A 22,825-nucleotide genomic window follows, 5' to 3' on the forward strand; every position below is an offset into this window, starting at 1 on the left:
TCAGATAGTTTTTTGTTTGGAGATGGCGAGAAACGGCGGTATGCAATTTAAGGTAGAGCCATTTGAGATGGCGGATGACGATTGGTATATTATTGAACACATGGATGTGTTTAATGGTCTGGTTAATCAACTTGAATAAGTTGAGGTTTAAAGGAGGAAGAAGATAAGACCCTTATTCTTCTTGCCTCTCTTCCCAGTTCGCAGGATAAGAGACGAAGATCCGATGACCGTTTTGAGCATGGGTTTGCTATGGTTGGTCATGGAAGGGGAAGGTTTGCCGAGAAGAGATCTAGTGATAACAGTAGGTCTAGATCAGGAGATGGCGTGAAGGGTATCCAGTGCTTCAAATGTCATGAGTGGGGTCACTAAGGAAGGTTGTCCACTCTGAAAGAATGGTGAAGATAAATCTGGGGGGTTCATCGACTGCGGTAGCAGTTAATGTACCGGTGGGAGATGTTCTCACAATCTCCAAAAGTTCTACTTCTGCTGAAGATGAATGGAATTTAGATTCTAGTTGTACGATGCATGTGTGTTCCAAGGAAGCTTATTTTGATAAGCTAATGTTAAAGAAAGCGGGGTGCTGACTTTAGGTGATGGTTCAACATGTGATGTTGAGGGTGTTTCCATGGTGAATATAAAATTGTTTCACGGAGCTGCTTACGCTCTTGGTGGTGTGGCGTACACACCAAGGATGTGCAAGAATCTAATTTCCTTAAGCGTGGTGGATTCTCAAGGATACGGCTATTCGGCCGTAGGTAGAGTTATGAAATTCACACGTGGCATGAAGGTCCTGATGAAGCGAGAGAAGTATGAGGGTTTATATCGTCTGGTGGCAAGTACAAAATGTACTCGTGTCTCGAAGGTTTTGAAAGCGTGCACGCAAGAAACAGGTCAGGAACATGTTAGGACATGTTTGACCAAGGTAGACGATGGTGAAAAGGAAAATCCTACTGTGGTGGAAGAGGTGATTCGAGACTCCTCTCCGGTGTCAACTAGGTAAGTTGACAGGGTTAGCTGCACATAATTATTGACCGTGTTATTTGAATCAGGGTTCAGGATCAAGGTGATTCAAGGTGTGTGTAGCGGGGATAAGGAGGTCAATGGTGAAAATACTTGGCGTAAGTAATTTTCGGTGACGAAGAAGATAAATGTTCGTCAAGGTGGAGATTGTTGGACGGTAGTCCAATTTGGATGACTAACATTTATTTGGAAATGGAATTGCATGAAATACATGTGAAAAATATGAAGTTGGAAAAGGAATAGTTGTGCTACATTTGTTGGTATTGTTTTCACATGTAGTATTCACACAAGGATGCTTCATTATAAATAGGTGTTTCATGTAGAAGGTGAAGATCATCCACAAAAATGTAATCACAAAGGAAAAACACAGTTGATCGATAATATCAACGGAGAGTGTGTATTTGTGAGGTTGAGAGTTTTATTCTTGTAAGGAGTGTAAAAGAGTGTACGAGAAACTTAGATTTTATGCTAAAATCTAAGGGGCTTGGGTTTTGGTTTATCTCATAGTGTACTTTTTCTTGTACCGGGTTCTTTTATAATATAAGAATAAAGGAGACTCTTGGTGTGGACGTAGGCAGGGTTTTGCCGAACCACGTTAAATCGTCGTGTTATCAGTTACTTTATTTGCTTTCTATTATTTCTCGCAAGTTTGTCTCAAACAAATTATATCCTAGCTTCCGCTGGTGTGGGTGCGCTAGGCAAATTGTCATAACATGTCTAATAGGTAAAACATAAAGCATGTATTCTCATCCCAAAATATTTAAAACATTAGAAAAAGGTGGGACTATAACTTAACTTGAGTGCACAGTAATGGATCACGCGTACACAAATAATATAGGATCAAGGATGATCAAGACTCCAACCTATATACGAGAATATGTCAATAAAAGTCTATCTTAGGTCTGGTTAATGCATGATATGATAGTCCTAGTGACTAGGTTTACATATATTAAATTTTTTCCTTTTCTTGTAACCATGTATATACTTTAAAGACTAAACAAGTAATTTATAAAATAACAAATTCCTTCCACTGAATGACGATTCGTTTATCTTTCAATGAGTATACATATTTTAACTGTTGACATTTCATATAGGGTTAACTCAAAAAGGGGATTTTTCATACATTTAATTTTTGTAACATAACATGTACCAAAGGTGTGAAGTGTAGGAATTAATTATCATCTTCTTGTTTTCGATATTCCTACGTATACGTAAAACAAGCAGAGACTTCTAAAGTCCCTTCCCTTAAATTTTTCATCATAGCTTGTAGATGTAATTTATTTAAACTAATTCAAATCATCACCTTTAATTCTAAAGTTCTACTAGTATTTTAAATTGGTAAGTGAATCTAACATATGAGAATTAATTCCATTTATATAATCAAGATATACAAACTAAAAGATTAACAATGCTTAAAAACGTATATGTATTCGAATTTGGTAAATGTTTACCTTAAAAGAAGACCAAATTACGATCGTAAAGCACTTCTTCAATTTTTGTCACTCATATGGTTGTGAACTTCTAACTTGGTGACTTCTTTATGTGATTGAATTAGTTTTGGATGAAGAAGTTGGGTGAAACAGTTTACGAAAATGAGTTTGGCAATTGAAAAATGTAGTGAGAAGTGGTTCCTTATAACTTGATGTTTAAGCTCAAAAATCCTAATATATTTGGGGTTGTGGTTACGTGTATTTTGACACCATCTAACTTTCAATCTCTAGCTTATCTTGAGTTTAACATTTTCAAAGTGTCTAGCTGTACTTTTCATTTTTATGTGTTTAGCTAGTATTATAGATATTATTATTATCACAATTATTAAAGTCATTATTCTCCTTTAGAATAACTACTCATAAGATAACAAAAGTATATTACAACTATTTAAGCTTAGTGACTTGTTAAAGTGGGAGATATTAAATAATTCACTTTTTGCCACAAATATTTATTATTATTATTTTTACATGGATTCATAATCACACATCGAGATGCATCGGTTTAAGGAATTGAGACAAGGATGCAAACAATAAAACTGCATACTAGAAATAAAAATTCTAGAAAATTATGTCCATATCATGATCTCAATCAATTTGATATTATAATAATTAATTAATTTATTTAAGTAACTAATCCTTTTAACTAAAGTAGGTGACCAAATCCTCTATATGTTACCTGCTACATCTCTAATTAGGATGTTTTGGTCATTTATTTGTTTTGATTACATATTTATATTTACATCACTATCTTGCTTGAATTTAACTTATAGGATCAAGTTCATATAATAATTAAAGGGTGTGTGTGTTAGTTGACTAACTCAAATTAGTCCAGGAATATGTTAGTTACCATTTGAATTTTGTATTCTCATTGTTGATGAATTCCCTTTTTTATATATAATGATAAAAAGATCTCGCTAGTATATGTGCCATAAATGACGGGATTGGTTGTTTATATTTGACCGTATCTCCTCATTTAAATTCGTTTAATATTTCATGCTAGTTGTGACCAAAAATTTTAATACACGGACTCTGTAACGACCCGACTTTTTCGACTTATATTTTTGTACTCTATACTTTCACGAAACTGCGTATTTGTGCGTACTGTGTTAGATTATATTCTGGGATCATTATTCATGTTGATTACTTTCGTTTATATTTTAAAACGTGTTATTAAGTACGTAGTTACTTAACTTGATCCTCGAATGCTTTTATGACCGTTAGTGTCACTTGACGTTTAGAACGAGCTATGTACTCTGTACACGATTAATTTTGGTCATAATTGGAATATTATGACTACGTAAAGCTAATTGTTATTTTCTAATGACAATTACTTGGCTTATTGGTTGCTTAATTACGCTTAGTAATTTACTAATGCACACTAGTTAGTCTTAATGGACTTTTTACCTTAATGGACTTAGGCCCACCCTACTCTAGCTAATGGACTTTTAAATTAGCCCAATTTTAATGGATTTATAACCCATTAAAATGTAAGACAAAAACCCATTAAGATGAGCCAACATACTAGCATTTTTGTTAACCATTACTACACATGTTGCATGGGATCCCAACAATAAGCACCACCTTTAGACCACCACCATGCAAAAAGTAAAAAGTTATCCCCTTGTCCCCCCCCCCCAATACCTACGCCACCTAGCACCCTCCACCCCCTATAAATACCAAGCCTCATTCACCCATTTTACACTTGATCTCATTCTCATTTTACACACACTTGCTCTCTAATTTTCTCTCTAGTCTTTCTCACACTAATAATGGTAAGTTTTAAATTTTCTTCTTCTTTTTCTTCTTCTTCTTCCCTTCATAAACACGACATCATCATCTTCGTCATGAGATCAAGCTTTTTAGCTTTTTGATCTTGTTATATCTTGTAGATTCAAACTTTGATTTGAATCCTTCAAGAACATGAAAGATTCAAGCTTTTTAGCTTTGAATCTTCATTACTTTGTTGGATCTAAGTTTTAAAGCTTAAGATCACTTTATTTTGTTAAAATATCAAAACTTGTGTTTATGATCTTCATATAACTTGTAGATCTAGCTTTTTTGCTTTAAGGATCTTCAAAAACATTAAAGATCCAAGCTTTCTAGCTTAGGGTTTCATTATTTTATTGAAGATCTAAGCTTTTTAGTTTATGATTTCATTACTTTTACTAGATCTTAGCTTTCTAGCTTATGGTCTCATTAATCTTGTAAAGATCCAAGCTTTCTAGTTTAGAGTTTCTTAACACTTGAGATCTAAGTTATTATTGTAGATCTCACTTACTTGGAACCTTTTTATGATTTTTATGGTGATAAAAATCAAGTCTTCATCATCTCATATGATGAAGATGCATAAACTTGTATCAAAAGGACAAATATTGAAGCTTTATTGTGTTTATACAATAAAGAGACAGCCTTGATGTTCAAAACTTGTAAAAAGTTAGCTTTTACTTTTAATTGTGTGTTGATAGTTAGAAATTGGTCATAATGATGCTAAAACATCAAAGAGTTGTACACTTGAAGCTTATACGCATCAAGGATGAGAACCGTGATGAGCATCAAGCACCAAGAAATCCACCGGAGCACTTTTTTCTGTTTTTCGAGGTCTGATCAGACTCCTGGGACTTCTATAAAGTTGATTTTCAGATAGTTCGGTTCGAGTAGATGACTTTTTGTTTAAGACTCTCCTAAATCCGATATAAGGTTTAAGATTTATAGCCTTCCGAAAGTCACTACGCCTTTGTAACGACGTGCTGAAATTTCTGACCTACTAGCACTTGAACCGTCAGCACGGTCAAACGACATCGAGTTAGGATCTGAAAATTGGAAAGCGGTACAAGGACTCATATACGGAGCCTTGGCCACTGACCACGCGTCTTTTCGGTTTGTATAGAGGTTGTAGCAGCTGTCCGAAGTCAGCCTTTGTTTCGATCTCTATTCTTGTTGAAAACTTACTTTATCTTTTACGAATGATGATGATGATGATGATGATGATGATACTTAAGGCTTAACTTATTCACTTTTAAACTTTTGGGGACAATATACTGACCTAGTAACCTTTGACTTAGGTTGAGGACCTTTCGGACCGACTTACTACTTGCATACTTTTCATAGCGACTTTTACTGCACATTCACTGTGAGCTATAGCTTCCCTTTTTACTTATACTATTTTTGGGACTGAGAATACATGCGCTTTTTATGTTTTACATACTAGACACGAGTACTTAAACTTTATATATGTGTGGGTGACATAACGGCACAAAGATTCCCCTTAGCTCGGTAACGTTTAGTCATTGGTTTATGAACCGGTGAACGCGAATCTTAGATATGGATCTATAGGGTTTGACATCCCCACTCGGGCTAGTCGCGCTAGCATTCAACGGGTGTTTAATACTTCGTAAACTGACGCACTTGCCAGGTGTACTTTTAGGGGGTGATATTACTTGTTAAGTTAGTTACCAGGTGCCCACGGATAAGCATATACTTTATCATACTGTTTTGAAATGCTGATTTGAAGCACTGAAATCTCGTGGTCTACATTACATTACTGATTACAAACAAACTATAGCTCACCAAAATTCGTGTTGACTTTTTAAGCATGTATTTCTCATGTTCTTAGACGTTGTTGCTTCTGCTGTTAGACTTGCTGTTATAGTCTTGGTGTTATAGACTTGCTATTACAGACTCATTGTGTTAGACTTCCGCTGCATTACTTAGAGATGTCTCAATCATGGAACTTTTACTTTGCATTCACAACTTTTGTTACATTTGAATAATGGCTTTGTAATGACCTTTGTGTCACGTACTTATGTTAATGTTTTCTATTCGTAGAAGCACGTTATCTTTGTAAAACATTTGACGTTGGTAAAGACGTCACCTTTTCATGAATGCAAAACTTGTTTTAAAACAGCATGTAGTATTGTACCATGTAATGGACCTGTTGTTGATGATCCGTACACGTTGATTTTGTACGGGGTGTCACAGACTCGAAACTACAAGTAACTTAGACATATGAAATGTGACACATGAACTGCATCAAAAATGTTAAATATGGATGATGCGAATTATACCAGAAATTTCTATAACTTATATAGTTCCCGTCATAAAAATCCATGACGACCAACGTTTACTCGGTCCCATAACCTTGATCGAAAACTCTATATGAACATTTTAAACAACCATTGCATTCATTTATTTAAATGGACTACCCAAAAAGGAAGTCCAAACATTTAAAAAGTCTTAAAGACAACCAAAAGAAATAAATGTTGGCTCCAACGTCAACCAACAACCATAATAGCCGAATGTATGAAAACTGAATGCATTATTATACATGTTTAAATAAAAATATGCGACACAATATGCAGACTCTCTAGCCAGCGGAAACAAATAATCAATCATCGCCTGAGAATAAAACATGCGAGTAAAAGTCAACAAAAATGTTAAATATGGATGATGCGAATTATACCAGAAATTTCTATAACTTATATAGTTCCAAAATATATTTATTTTTACAATTTGTCCGAAAGATTAAACGGAACGCGATTAAATTACGAGAGAAGGATAAGGATCACGAAATAAAATATAGAAATATATATTTTATTAAATCCATATGACATTGGAATGTCTTATAAAAATAATTCGGATTTAGAAATCACAAAAATATGATCGTTTAACCGAGACGATTCTTCGAATAAAAACATTATACATAGGAACGTACTAACACATATTTACACATTTCCATCCAATAAATAATATTGGAATATTATTTAAATTATTTAGAATATAATAAATCATATAGAAATGACATGGCAAAGATATCAGTTAACGAAAGTTAAATATTTAATGGAAAAATATAACGGAAAAATTAGGGTCAGGACAGTTTAGCCTTGTTTGGTTCTTCTTCTAGGTGTGAGGCAGTTCTTTGTTATTTAAAGGGTAGGCCCTTGGTTCTATAAAAGTTTTCCATCTTTTAATAAAAGAAAAAAAAATCAACGGGATGGTAAATTATGGACTAAAAAATGTTGTTAAATGATAGAATTGGACCTTAATTGTGACTGTGACGTCAAAGGCAAGAGATGTTTTTTTTTTTTTTTTTTTTTTTTTTTTTTTTTTTGTGATGTGGCAAGGTCAAAAGTGAAGTTTTTTAAAGGGAGTATCATATTTAGGTGTTAAATTATGGTGGATGATATGATAAAATATTATTGGTAGTTGGGTACAAAATATATTAATTTAAATTATAAAAATTAATACTAAAATCTAATCGGCTGGAGGGAATTTGTCCTTTTTATTTTTTTCCGTCACCCTCATGACTAACGCCCCATTTCTGTTAGCTTTGACGCCCCATTAAAGGCGTCAGGGGCGTAAAGCCCTGCCACCTAGATTGCCAAGTCATCTGATGGAAAAATTTGATGCCCCATTAATGGTGGTCTTAGTGGATCACCTCACGTTATTAGGGGTGTGCACCATTTGGTTTCAAGCCGAATAAACCTAATATCGAATCAAATTCAAACAAAAAAAAAAACCAAACCGAATTTTTAAACGGTTTTCGAATCGAAAGAAATCGAAACGGAATTCTTAATTCGGTTTTGAAAATTTTAAATCCGGTTGACAGAAAACCGAATTAAAAACCGAATTCAAATTAATAACATACAAAAACATATTTATATGAATTTATATTTAAAATATTTATATTTATATCATATTTGAAGTATTACTGTATATTTATTAAACAATAAACATAAAATGTTATATACCCTGTATACTTAAATTAATTTCACAACCTTTATTCCTAATTTATATGTAAGTAATTATGCTGGTTAGGATTTTTATTTTTAGTGATTTTCGGTTTTAACCAAAATTAATTCGGTTTTCGGTTCGGTTTTGGTTTTGGTTTTGATATTTAAATTTGGTTTCGGTTTGGTTTTCGATTTTAATTTTATAAGTTTCAAAACCGAACCGAATAAACCAAAAACCGAACCGATCATATACGTTATGTGGATACGAAAATTGGGCCTAAAACGGGCTTTCAGTTTAAGAAATCCTAAGGCTCTGCTATTGCAACCGAGATCTTAGTAACAATCTTATACAAACGGCGCAAAACACAAACCGTAATTACAAATTCATACCTCCTAAATCTAAACAATATCAATGTCAGACGGCATCCCTTTCGATATCCAAACAGAAATCATAAGAAGACTTGATGTTAAGTCTGTACTTCGAAGCAGATCCGTGTCAAAATCATGGAAGTCTTTGATCGACTACCCAAAGTTTGTTGCTAGTTACGGCGTCGACCATATTCAAATGCGTGTTTTCCTTACATCGCACCCAATAAAGGTATGGTCTCATGAGTATAAGTCCTTTGTTGATGATGGTGACACTTTATCGTTCGATCAAACTCTTGATCCCGTGCCTCCAAAAGGACCTGATAATCTTCACATTATCAGAATAATCGGTAGCTCCCACGGCTTAATCTGTTCGGCATGTGTCTATTACAATAACGGTAAAGCTTATGGTATTTACGCTATTTGGAATCCATTTATTAGAAAATCAGTTGGTATTGAAGTTCCAACAAGTAGTTTCTTTAAAGTATATTTTGGCGTTTGTCCTGTCAATCTTGACCCCAAACTTGTTAAAATTACTATTGCTAATTCAAAGTGGCTTGTAGAAATTTACACATTAAGTTCAGACAGTTGGAGGAAGATTTCTAACAATATGCCACGTGGAACACTTGAAATTAGTCAAAATAAAGCAGTAGTAGTTACAGATAGGTTTATTTATTGGGTTGCTACTGACTCGGCTCCTGTTGCTGCGAATGGGAATTCTCAGGGAAATTGTCTGATCATCGTTGATTTTGATTTGACAATTGAAGAATTTTTGTTAATTGAAATCCCAAATTTTATATCACCCCGTGAATTATATGATATTTCTAAGCTAAGAGACTCTCTTGTGGTTCTTATATATTCAATAGAAGCAGTAACCAAGAATGTAGGGTGTGAAGTATGGATGATGGATAATGTTCAGTCAAAAACGATGTTTAATAAGCTATACAACATTGAGGCATCAAATCTGATACTGTACGGGGTTAGGGGATTCACAAAGAGTGGTTCACCTATAATTGTAATGGCAGATGGACACGATTGGAAGCGGGATGGACTTTATGTTTATGAACCGAAATCAAAAAAATGCAGCACTAAGATAACAGGGATTGACAGAGCACAGTTTAGATTCGATGTATATAACTACCATGATACGCTTCTTTTGCTTAATCGATGAGATTACAATATCTATATAGAAGTAAACCTTGGAAGAAGATAATGGTCAGATGAATTTATCATCCAAATGCTAACTAAGGATTACTTGTGTTCTTTAGTATACTTTTATCCTTTTCTGTTTCTTTCTGAGTGTGCTGATGACTTAGCTTTTCAGGGAGGAGTTAGAGTTCGATGTTTATAACTACCATGATACGCTTCTTTTGCTTGATCGATGATGAGATTGCAGTGTATCTATGTTGAAGTAAACTTTGGAAGAAGGTAATGGTCAGGTGAATTTCTTATCCAAATGCTAACTAAGGATTACTTGTGTTCTTTAGTATAGTTTTATCCTTTTCTGTTTCTTTCTGAGTGTGTTGATGATGCATAAGCAATATTTTTATATTTACATATTCAGATTGGGAAACTTGAAGATTTTAAGTTGGATATGTTTTGTTCCTGATGATGTTTTTCAAGTATTGAGATCTTATGTTAATAGACTTACATAATTAGTAGACTTACATAACTTTTGTAATGGTTGTAAAAGTCCTCCGACTAGGCCAACTAAGTCGGGATTTTGAAGTAATCCAATTAGTCCCCGAATAGTCTTAGGCTTGGTTGTTTTATTCGGTCAAAGTAGACACTAGCTGCTTAAAGTCGGATTCATTCTGTCAAATATAGTCAAACTCAAACTTGATCCACGTCTGACTAGTCTCCGGACCGATTAGTACCTACTACCCACAAAGTCCTGACCGAGTAGTCGTTACTAATAATTTACAACACTGTTCTTGTTACCATTCGTGGTTTCATAGCTTTGGTCAAGCAAAAGAAAATGTAAACCTAACCCTTTTTTTACTGATAACTAGTCACCCAAATACATTAATAACCGACTCTAAATACATTTGGAACCCAACTTAATTCATTTTCTATAAACTATTTTAATTTTGAATCAAAATCCTTTTATAATATATTTGTACACTTCACCATGGACCATAGGTTAACAAGTTGTTTCACCAACTGCTCTATAACTTCCAAGAATGACGAAAACTCCTTTTCAACATCATCATTGTAATGTTAATAACTTTAGTGTCAAAGGGTTCTCGCCACGAAACAAACCTCCTTTTTCTTGGTATCCCGAAGACCGTTCACTTGATTGCACTCCTTTTTCTTGTTAAAATAACCTGTTTCTATCTTTTTTATATTTAACTGTTTTTATTGATTTATTCAGACCATCAATCTGCACATGTCAATCTGAAATTTCTGTTTTAAATTAATCCGAGTTTTGTTACCTCCAAAAAGGCAAGTGTACCGGCATTTGCATCTTCTTCATCTTTGGTCATCTGCTCAACATTAAGTAAAAAGGGATTTAGTGAAGACATTTTTGTGAGTGAATTTACCTTTTTTACTACGTATAAAGAAATTAACCAGCTTCAGAATACACAGTAGCTATGAGCTTCTTACTGGAATCTTCTGATTGCAGTTTGGATCTAGAAATCCTACTATTTGTTGGATACATATATTCATGTTGTCGTTTTGTCAATGTTGTATATAAATTGTAAAACAGTTATTATAGAGGTGCAGAATTGACAAATCCGTTCTCTTAAGACTAGTACCAACAGATAGTCATTTTAAGCGTCATTTTCTAAAAAATTAAAGACACTATAGGCATGCGTCTTTCTTAGTCTTTTTCTAAACAAATATACATCTAGTCTTTTTACAAACGGAAGACGACGGTGACATTTTAGTTGAGTGGGGTCATTAACTTTTGAAATCTCATCATATCCACACATTTACTTTAATTTAATGTTTTTATTTTAAAAATATGTGGTGTTTTCTATTTCAAAAAATTAATTATTAATTAAATGATAATGAGTGGGTCCTAGTCCTTTTAATGAAATATGTTAGTGTTGGTAGTAGTCAGTCTTTTTAAAGAAATATTGAGGTGTCGCTGATGTGTCACTCAGTCTTTTTAAAGAACCATGTCATGATTGTGAGTGGTCTAAGAGAATCAACAAGTGAACTTGTAAATTTGAAAAGTAATCCAACCTTTTTGGTGAGAAAGCCTCTAAATTTTACTGATATCAATTAAACTGACAAGATCGTAACTTTCAAGTAACAAATTAACTCTGCCAACTTAAGAAAACAAACAAGCTCATATAAAACTTAGGAAGAAATCTTACGCGGCTGAAAAGCTCGGCTTGGTTTGATGATATTTGGCTGTCTATGGTCTGTAGATAGCTCTAGGCTTTCTTGTTTTTGTGGGTGTTTGTTTTTAGTTTGTCGTTTGATTGCTTGAGTTGTGGTTTCGGATATATTTTGCATTTGGCGTTGTATAGGGTCGTTTGTGGTCTTGTTGTATCCCGGTTGTTTCATGCTTTAGGCTTTGCCTTGCTATTGGATTGTCTTTAGACAACACTAGCTTAATGTCCGTTTGTTTAGCTATCTAGTTACAAGCCAAGTGTGTTGTCTCTTTGTATGTTTCTAGGTCTCCTTCATTATTCGATGAAGAGACTGGTTTCTTTAGTGATTGTTTTTTGAAATAAAAAACGCATATAAAGGGGTGTATAGTAACCTTATTATCATTCTAACTTTTTGAACATTGTTATGTTAAAATAATCAATATTTGGATTTGGTTAAACTCATAAACAGTCAAAGAATCGCCCTACTACTATCAACACAAAGTAAAAATGTCATAAGGGTGCGTCTGATAAACTAAATGAGTAAGCTCTAAAATGTTCTTAATGAAGTTGATTGTGTATGACAATAACTTGTTTGATATTCATTTTGAGTAAACAACGTAAATTATCTAATTAAACTTTTGCATAAAGAGAAAAACATTATAATAGTTCCTTAATAAGTGTTATTGATATTTTTTTCGGAAAGCAAAGATATCATTAAACCAAACCCGCAAGGCGCGAGCAAGCCAAAATGAATACTAGACAATTACACTAATAGGGTTCGACCGCCAGTCTTCAAAGGGACCATGCACCAGCTTCGATCTGCAAGAAATCCATAGATGAGAAATGGTCTTGAGCTTCGCCATACGACTTAGATAAAATTAAACATGCTCTAATTGTGTTACGTGGGAATGGGATAGGAAAAATGTGCCTAAAACGGGCTTTCAGTTTATGGAATCCTAGGGCTGCTATTGCAACCGAAGAAGAAAAAAAAGCCAGGCAACGCAGCTGTTTTTCAAAGTATCAACGGAGCAAAACAAAAACCCTGATAAGTGATAACAACATTTGATATCTTCAAAACCTAAACAAGATCAATGTCAGACTCCATCCCTTTTGATATCCACACAGAAATCATAAAGAGACTTGGCCGGTGTCAAGTCTGTAATTCGATTCAGATTAGTGTCTAAAACATGGAAATCTTTGATCGACAGCCCAGAGTTTGTTGCTAGTTACGGCATCGACCATATTCAAATACGTCATATACTTGTACCGTACCTAAAAGGGTCAACTTTTATGTATACGTCCTTTGTTGATTATGATGACACTTTCTTGCTTGATCAAACTAATGTTCATGTGATTCCAAGAATCCAAGAGAAGGTACTAGTACTGATGGTCTTAGAATACTCGGTAGTTCCCACGGCTTGTTCTGTTTGGATTATGATGCCGAGTTCGATTCATATGGTGGTGTCAAGAAGATGTACATTATTTGGAATCCATCAATTAGAAAATCGATTCGTATTGTTTTTCCTACATCTAGTCTCGGTAGAGTATATTTTGGCGTTTGTCCTGTCACTCTTGACCCCAAACTTGTTATAATTACCCTATATGATTTGAAGTGGCTTGTAGAAATTTATACATTAAGTTCAGGTAGTTGGAGGAAAATTTCTAATAATTTGCCACGTGGAACGATTAAATTGGATCCGGAAAATGTAGTTACAGATAGGTTTATCTATTGGGATGCTACTGACTCGGCTACTACTACTACTACGAATGGTAGCTTTATCGTCTCATTTGATTTAACAAGTGAAGAATTCATGTTAATTGACATCCCAAATTATATAGCATATCATGGATATAAGATCTCCAAGCTAGGAGAAACTCTTGTGTTTCTTAAATATTTAGAAACCAAGGAAGTAGTCCGTGAAGTATGGATGATGATGAATAATGGCGAGTCAAAAACGTTTACAAAGTTATACAACATTACGCCATCAATTCTGTTACGAGTACCATACAAGGTTAGGGGATTCACAAATAGTGGCACACCTATAATTGAAATGAGAAACTATTTCGCTCCGGATGGACTTTATGTTTATGAACGCAACTCAGAACGTGTCACTAAGCTTGGGTTTGAGGAAGCAGGATATGGAGACTATCTGTGTGGATTCAATGTATATACGTACCAGGAAATGCTGCTTTTGTTTGATTGATGAGATTGATGTATCTATATTGAAGTAAACTTAGGTCGAAGATAATGGCCAGGTGAATGTATTATCAGAATACTAAATAAGGATTACTTGTGTGCTTTAGTATAGTTTTAACCTTTATTTTCTTTCTATGACTGTTGCTGCATAAGCAAAATTCCTAGTTTTTCATATTCAAATAGTGAAACTTGATGATTATAAGTTGATATGTTTTGTTCTTGATGATGATTTTCAAGTATTGAAATGTTATGTCAATAGACTTGCATAGTTAGTAGACTAACATAACTCTTGTCATGGTTGTAATAGTCTGCCGACTACAACGACTAGTCCCGACTAGTCAGGAATTTGAAGTAATTCAATTAGCCCATAAATAATCGTAGATCTGGTTTTTTATTCGGTTAAATTAGTCAAAAGTCCAATTTAACTAGTTAAAGTCAGATTATTATTTTAAAGTCGGACTTTTTTCTGTCAAATACAGTCAAAGTCAACATCCGATTAGTCTCCGACTTGACCGATTAGTACCTACAATGCCCCGACCGACTAGTCCTTACTAATGATTTTACAACATTATTCTTGTTAGCACTCGTGGTTCCATAGCTTTGGTCAAACAAACGAACCTCCATTTTCTTGGTATCTCAAAGCCTGTTGACTGAATTGCACTCCATGTCTGAGCTGTTGCTTGGATTCTAGTACTTCTCGCATTGAAAGTTGTACATGAGAACTCACATGAGGTGGTATTAACGAATTAACCCACATCTGTCAAAACTATACATTTGAGTAGGAATACATATTTTCCACCTTTAGACTTGAACTCGTGATATAACACACTAATGTAAATGTTTAACAAGGAATGAGTATATATATGTATTCTTAAATTATACTTAATCTTCAGATCACATCAATTCCGGTAGGTATATTGGAAATAAGTACTTTTGAGATGCATAGATGTCAGAGTGCTAGCTAAGCAACAGATTTGGGCTCGCGTAACTGAAATGGCCAAGCTTCTAGCTTTTAATTGCCCTAATGGTGACCTGTTTACATGGAAACAGTTGGAGCATAGGATCTTAAACAAATGAAAATTCTCCCATAAAATAAAGATTGGAGTAGCTAAAAATTTTTTATACTCGTATAAGTTAAGAAAACGGATAAATGAATGATGTTTTTCATGTTCCTGAAATCAACACCAACCACTGTCCACTAGCATATCTGCCTATGTCAGTGGATAGTTTAATTAAGTTAGCTGTGGCAAATTAAATACTCCGTATGTTTTTGTATTATACTGACTGTATTTAAAATCAATTAATCCACATATTAATAGTTGAATATACAAGAAATTTCAGATCTGATATATAGTACTGATTCTGTTGCAAAGCTTGATTATTAACCATTGGTAAAAAATTGTATAGCAACCCTTATACGGTGTAACACATATATCGTTTTTTAACAGATCAAACAGAATGTGAAGCTTATCCAAGGATAAGAAATTGTGAATTTACTGTAATTTTTTACAGGCACATATTGATTGTACTAAACAATAAACAATGATCAAATGAATCTGTCAACCTTTCTGATTAATAACAGAAATTGAATTTGTGTTTTTTGCACAAATTATTGCAAGTCTTTTTGCATACATCATTCACAACTATATGCATATATGCATATCTTACCTTTCTATTCAAACTGGGGACTATTTGTGTTCAAACTTTTAAAGCAGAGAAATAACAATGCATATTCTAATTGAAGGATTCCACAGAAAATAAAAAGCCATAAATGGTGTTCTTAAAGGCTGTTTTGCTATGGAATCCTACAATTAGAAAACGTATTGTTATTATTTGATGATTTCATGAAAGGATCGAACGGGGGAATCAGTAGGAATTCACGAAGAGCAATTTTAGGAAGAACCAGGGGAGCAGAAACAGGGGAGCTATAAGGGGGTGTACGAGATGTTGATGAAGGATCATAGGGCGTGCAGTTTTATAAGAGGAGGTCGTAGGGTTAGGGTGTCGGCGGAGTAAAACCTAATTTGTTGAATTCTGTTTGGGCTTTCTATTTTTGGGCTAAATCTTAGAGTATTAAACTTGTGGTTTTTAACTTACATTTGTTTTTACAAAAATAACAAAAACTATATAACAATGCGTTTGCATCGACAAATAAAAAAAGACACCGATCAAACTTACAAAAAAGGATAACCGAATAGCTCGTAACTTGAAAACTCCACTAAATAAAGCGACTAACTAAACACTATCTAGCAACGAGCGTAGCCGGGCCGATCAACCGACACGAACAACAAAGAAGAAAGAAACAAGCAAACACGAACGTCTCTCTTCTAATTATTATCAAGCTCTAATCACTAATTTACTACTTTTGTATTGTGAGGCTCTGTTTACTAGAGATTTTTAAAATAGATTTGAATCCGACAAAATAATTTCTCGGTTGTGAAGTTAGGACATTTTTGGGTATTAACATGAATACTTATAGAAATTTGGAATTTTGGAGATTGAAACCGAAAATCTATAGCGATCGGGTAAGTTTAGATGTTGTTACATTCAAAGATGTAGATGCCAACACGCAACCCGAATTATTGATTGACTAAAACTATAATTACCAAATTCTATTGTAACTTTGTTATCATGTGTGTCGGATGGAGAAAAGGTTTTAATTATGTTAGATGTGACAAGGAAATTATTTTTGATTAGAGGACGATGAAGGAATGTTAAAGTGATATGTCTGGTGTCGTGCGATCGCATTGGATGTTCTATCACCAACAACAACAATGGGTGAATAAAAGCTATTTGATGCAAAGAAGTGTTGTGACAGTGGCACTTGAAAGAGCCCCTGGCCCATTGTTGAAGTTCATATGAGTTAAATTCGCTTTATTATTATTATTATTATTATTATTATTATTATTATTATTATTATTATTATTATTATTATTATTATTATTATTATTATTATTATTATAATAATAATAATAATAATAATAATAATAATAATAATAATAATAATAATAATAATAAACTTAAAAGTTTTAAAACTTACAAAAAATTAGTGGGAAGCCTAGAGACAATCTGGGCCCCCACACCTCTAGCAATAGCAAAACCTATCCTAGTAAAAATATGAGCAGCAGCACCGGCACCAATATCTTGCGCCATCGAACTCTTCTGAACCCGCTTTAGCAAATAAACAGCCTCCTTCTCTAATTCCCCAAGGGAAGAAAATGAGAAAGGAATGAAACCATAACCAATCGCCTGACAACTAGATTCGTACTTGACCCGCTTCCGACGAGCCGCATCAATCACAGCACGTCCAGGGACAAAGTCAGAAAGCCCAGACTGTGTCAAAGGAGAAGACCCAGTCAAGTCAACACAAACATCGCGACCACAATCCCAGGAATAAAGTAACACATCTGCAGGTCTGAGGGCCCTGTCGTTCCCTCCAGACAACCCAATGTTAACCTCTTTTCTCGCTGAAATCCCAGATCGATAACAAACATCAACAAGGGAATCCCGGACAATATTATGTCGATGCTTAATACCCACCATACCAGCACAAGACACCGCGTGATCCCCGAAAATATCCCCAGTAAAAACCCTTGAACAGGCAGAGCATGCCGTCGAGATAGAGAACAATGGAACACCTAACCGGTAGCACAACACACATCGGTAAGTCTTTGCGTTCATCGTCTGACCCAACCCCAAAATAGGGACTGCCCTTAGCCAAGCAGAGGTGTGATCACCCTGCTGTGATTTCCATAAGGCCGATTGTCGGGGAGATAATGAAAAAGTGGATTCTGCAGAAGCGGTAACCTTTGTGAAATAAACATCTGCCAATTTCTTCATGAGTATTGGGGCAGCGACCTCACTCGGATTACCTAAAATATCAAACTCAACCGTTTTATTAAACAGACCCAATGCATCTTCAAAAGCACGACCAAGACCAACAATACTCGCATGACGTAGGAGCTTGGTCTGCAACCCAGCAGACTGTAATCGAGAAGCCAGAAAAGCATAAAGACGAACATCTCCCGCAGAATAAACACCAAGCCCTCTAAATGCAAATGGCAAGGTGGCAAGCCGCCACTGCCAATCACCAAACCCAGGCCCTGAAGCAGTAACAATACGCTCCAAGGAAGATCGAAGGGCTCCATCGAAACCGCGTTGAGCCTCCTCAAATATACTAGGAGGACAAGTACGCAAGGTAAAATAGAGTTTAGAAACTCCCGTACATGCCCTAAGCAACAACAACTCACATTGAGGATCATCAAGCTTAGCCACCTTATCCATAAGCGCAATGGACTTGGTCACCCTTTGCATCACCAGTTCACTACTAAAACCAGGATCGGAACTTGCGGGGGCCCCAAGCAACTTAACACAATTTAAAGGCCGAGCAATATTAGGAGGAAAGACACCTACTTGTCTGCAGCGAGGGTCCTCCGTAGGCCAGAAAATTTCTATTTTTTCAACTTTGAGATGTAGCCCAAAACGAGGCCCATCCTCCATAATCAAATGCAAAACCTTCCCCACCACCAAAGTGTCCCCAATAATAGTGCCATCTTCCAAATACCACGCCTGAAGACAAACCTCAAAATTATCTCTGATTTTAGAAACCAAGGGTTGTAAGACCAAAGCAAAAAGCACCGGACCAAGGGGATCACCCTGTTGCACCCCCTGAGAAGACCATAATGTGTGGTTCCCATAATACAATCTGGCTGGATTAGAGTAGCAAAATTCAACCCACCGAGAAATGCTCGGACAAAGGCGGCGAACTTCACGTAACATGACCGTACGATCAACTAGATTGAAGGCATTTTGAAAATCAACTAATAACATAGAGAGGCCAATATCACCACGATCCTCAATCAACCGATTCACAGCATGAAGAATTGCCTCACCACCTGAAGAAACACCAACACCAAATTGAAGACCATCGAAGTAACTTCCCAAAGACTAGCCAACCATAGCAGCGCCAACCTTCGAAACAAGACGTCGCCAAACAGTACCCACGGCTATAGGACGAAGACCACCGCCGGGCTTGACAAGCGGTGTGAGGGGAGCACTAGCAATATACTCTCCTAATTCCATAGGGCACCTTCCAGCTAGAAAGAGATTAACGACCCCGGTAATAGAGCCAACCAACTCATCCGAGACTGCCACAGCAGCACCACTCAAGCAATCCATATGGTGTTGTGCACGTAAACCATCCCTACCACATGAAGTGCCCCGAGAAAATTTTTTAATCTGGCCCAAAACAACAGCAGAAGTCGTAACGAGGTGAAGGTGATCAACCGTCATATCAGGCAAGGATGGAGCTATAGAAGAAGGGTGCTTAGACAGAAAGTCCGCCAGTGTGGCGTCATTATAAGGAGCAACGCCTGATGAAGAAAGAACACGAGCTGCAGCGGTGTAATGGCCATCACAAATCTTCCTACGACACTGCTTAATATTACGCTCTTCCAAATCAAGGACCTCATCATCAACCACTGACAACATAGGAGAATCCTCTGCCAAATACTCCCTCACAAGCTGTAAACTCCCACCCGCTATCCCCCAAGAGCAAATAGCACGGGAAATATTCTCTTCCTGATGCCGACGCTTTATCGAAGACCTAGACTCACGACTACTCCGTGGCCAAAAGGTTTTAAGGGTACAAAGGGGTAACACCAACAAAGAGACCCAACTAGAAATGTCATCAGGCTTAGAGATCACCTTATCAAGAGCACCTTTCAAAATCCGAGAAAACCCCAAACGACACTTGGGAGGGATAGACTTAACCGTGCGAAACCCCTTAGAGAACAACCGATCAAGGAGAGCCACGTCAAAACCATCGTTATGATCACGCACCGAACCATCCTGAATACAAAGTCGAGCAGGAGAAGAGGGAGCTAGTGGCTTGGAAAAATTATGAAGCACAAAACGAACAACACCATTTCCCTCATCGGGGGGCGGCACATCCGGACCCCTACCATGACGGCACTTAGTACGTACCGTATGTGTTTTGAAGCAAACATCACATAACCAAATCTCCATACGCCTAAAAGTAACATCAGCCTCAGTATAAACACCCAAATTAGAAGTAAGAGAATGTCGAGTGATATCCCGCGCATCGATACCACAATGACGATCACTAAGATGCTTGATAAGAGAACTTCTAACAAGCCCATTTCCACTCCCATTTTGACAGCCACTAAGACCCACAAAGGGACAATGAAACTTCACTGTGGCATGCGACATAACTGCACACAACCTTTAGTTGTTGACAGAGACAAAATCCCCATACACCAATAAAATTATAACCATGAAGCCAAGATAAAACTCATAGGGGACTTTTAACAAACACCTTGTGGGCACAAATTCAATTGAAAAATGACACAGACTCTATCTTCTCCCAAAATCTTCCTGCTAGCTGCTACAACCCTCATTCCATCAAAACATCTCTTTCACACAAAACCCAGGGAACCCAAATTATTATTATTATAATAATAATAATAATAATAATTATTATTATTATTAATTATTATATATCAATCAATCAATATATCAATCAATTGTTTGACGGAGTATACAAACCAAAACCCAAAATCTATCAATTTCAGTACCTCTTCCTGTTCTCGATCGCATTCAAGATTTCAAACTAAATCAACGTGCATAATCATATATCTAGTCCAATTTGATAACAGTATATCACTTGCACTATACCCACTGAAACTAAATTAAGTGAAATAAAAGAATTAAAAGTGAAGTACAAACCAAAAGATTGGATCTTTGAGCTGAGCTGATCCAATTCGTTCCGAACTGAATCGGATCCATCAGATCCGATGGATTCATCGGCGAACCTTGCTGCTGGAATTGTTCAAGAGGGAAATGAGGGCGATATCAATTTGGGAACCAACGAGTGTGTCAAAGAGTTAAAGTTCAAAGATCTTGCAAAAATGATTTTGGCAAAAGTTCATCAAATTAATCAGGTTATCAGGGAAACAATTGTGGATCATGCGGTTGTGTTAGTTTATATATTATTATTATTATTATTATTATTATTATTATTATTATTATTATTATTATTATTATTATTATTATTATTATTATTATTGTTATTGTTATTGTTATTGTTATTGTTATTGTTATTGTTATTGTTATTGTTGTTATTAGTTTATATATTCATTACTTTCCTATTCTTATTTCCTATTCTTATTTCTTACGTAGTATTATTATGAAAAATTAGAAATATATGGAAATGAGGATAATGAAAATTAGAAATTGGGGTGTCATCATAGTTTAAAAATAAAATTAACGGCAAAAATCATTTTTATTGTATTCAATTTTAAAATTAAAGTACAATTAACTAATTAAAATCTATTATCTATTTATTAAATTTTTATTTACATTTTAAGATAGTAATCCATTGTTAGCATTTTTCTGGTAATGATCAAACTTAAACCCATTTGTTAAAGATAAGGAGGTGTGGCAAAGACGAATTTTGATTTTTGGAAAAGACCAAATTATTATAGTTGTTTGATTTTGTTGAAAAGACAAATTATAATTGTACTACGTAGTTGGTTTTCATAATTTTGTTAATGATATTTGATTTTGATTTGGTGTAAGAAAAACTTGTACTACGTAGTTGGTTGTGCTCTTGTAAAAAATTCAGAAAGAAAAAGAAAAAAGAGGAAGAAGGGACCATATACTTAACTAATGCAAACCACAAGGACTAATCACATGGATAATACATAATGGACTGTTAGTGCGAGTTAGTGAGAGGGACTAGTTAAGGACATTAATCCCAATTTAAGGATGGTTTTTGCATGTGTTCAGGGTAAGGGATGATTTGGGCTAAATATGTAAAACACATGGACTATTTGAATAATTCTGTCAATAAATAATGATGAAAATAGAAGTTTTTGAATGTACAAGAAGTCAAAATCAAATTTGACAAGGCATTACACAATTTCTAATGGTGCTTGTGAAATATGCACTTTTTAGCTTAAAAGTGCAAACTGCATTTAATTAGGCAGTGTCAGTTTCTGACATTCTATAATTGTTGTGTTAGTTTTTTTGTGTCAAATATTGAGTATGATGAAGTGGTAAAATCAGATCGAAACTGGGTGAAAAAAATAAATTAGTTATAAAAAATATATATTTATTAAATCAGAAAAAATCTGATTAGTTGAAGGCAAAAGTGACGTTTTTCTTTTGCGTCAATGACCAAATGGACGCCCCTTACTGATGAAAACTGACGCCCCATTAAAATCCGTTAGTTTTCGTCAGTTTTAACACATAATCTGTTGGAGAGTGTGTAACACACGGTTAGAATAGGTCTTAATCACTCTAACAACAAGAAAACGAGAAATTTGAAACAAAATTGAAATTTAAGACTTTATTTCCTTATTACTAATTTAAATTTATATGTTACCAATCTTTCATTTATATTTTGTCAGATAACTCAAAACCTTCTTATAATAATTTAACACTCACGCTATTTCAATTCAAAAATTGATACTAATCACTATCACGGTACAGTCAAAAATCCTTAAACTCCAAAATACTAAATTAATCTCCCCATCACGATTACAACGACAAGTAAAGTAACAGTTGACCGGGAAGGATTAATAAACATGAGTGACGTACTCATCTCATTATATAAGTTCAACCTTTCTTCTCATATTTCCCATCCCTCTTCCTCTCCAATATAATTTGCAAAAA

General features: G+C 35.1%; 2 protein-coding genes across 2 annotated transcripts; both read left to right on the plus strand.

Moving 5' to 3' along the window:
* The first annotated feature begins 8,651 nt into the window (after positions 1 to 8,651).
* LOC139852975 (putative F-box protein At1g47730) lies at positions 8,652 to 9,776 on the plus strand. The gene has a single exon (XM_071842359.1). The coding sequence runs from the start codon at positions 8,652 to 8,654 to the stop codon at positions 9,774 to 9,776; it is 1,125 nt and encodes a 374-aa protein (XP_071698460.1).
* A 3,077-nt stretch (positions 9,777 to 12,853) lies between these two features.
* On the plus strand, positions 12,854 to 14,135 carry LOC139853059 (F-box protein At2g16450-like). The gene is made up of 3 exons (XM_071842454.1): positions 12,854 to 12,927; positions 13,140 to 13,194; positions 13,293 to 14,135. The coding sequence occupies exons 1-3, from the start codon at positions 12,854 to 12,856 to the stop codon at positions 14,133 to 14,135; spliced, it is 972 nt and encodes a 323-aa protein (XP_071698555.1).
* Positions 14,136 to 22,825: the final 8,690 nt, after the last annotated feature.

This window comes from Rutidosis leptorrhynchoides, chromosome 1, assembly GCF_046630445.1.
Source record: "Rutidosis leptorrhynchoides isolate AG116_Rl617_1_P2 chromosome 1, CSIRO_AGI_Rlap_v1, whole genome shotgun sequence".
In the NCBI taxonomy this organism is placed as follows: domain Eukaryota; kingdom Viridiplantae; phylum Streptophyta; class Magnoliopsida; order Asterales; family Asteraceae; genus Rutidosis; species Rutidosis leptorrhynchoides.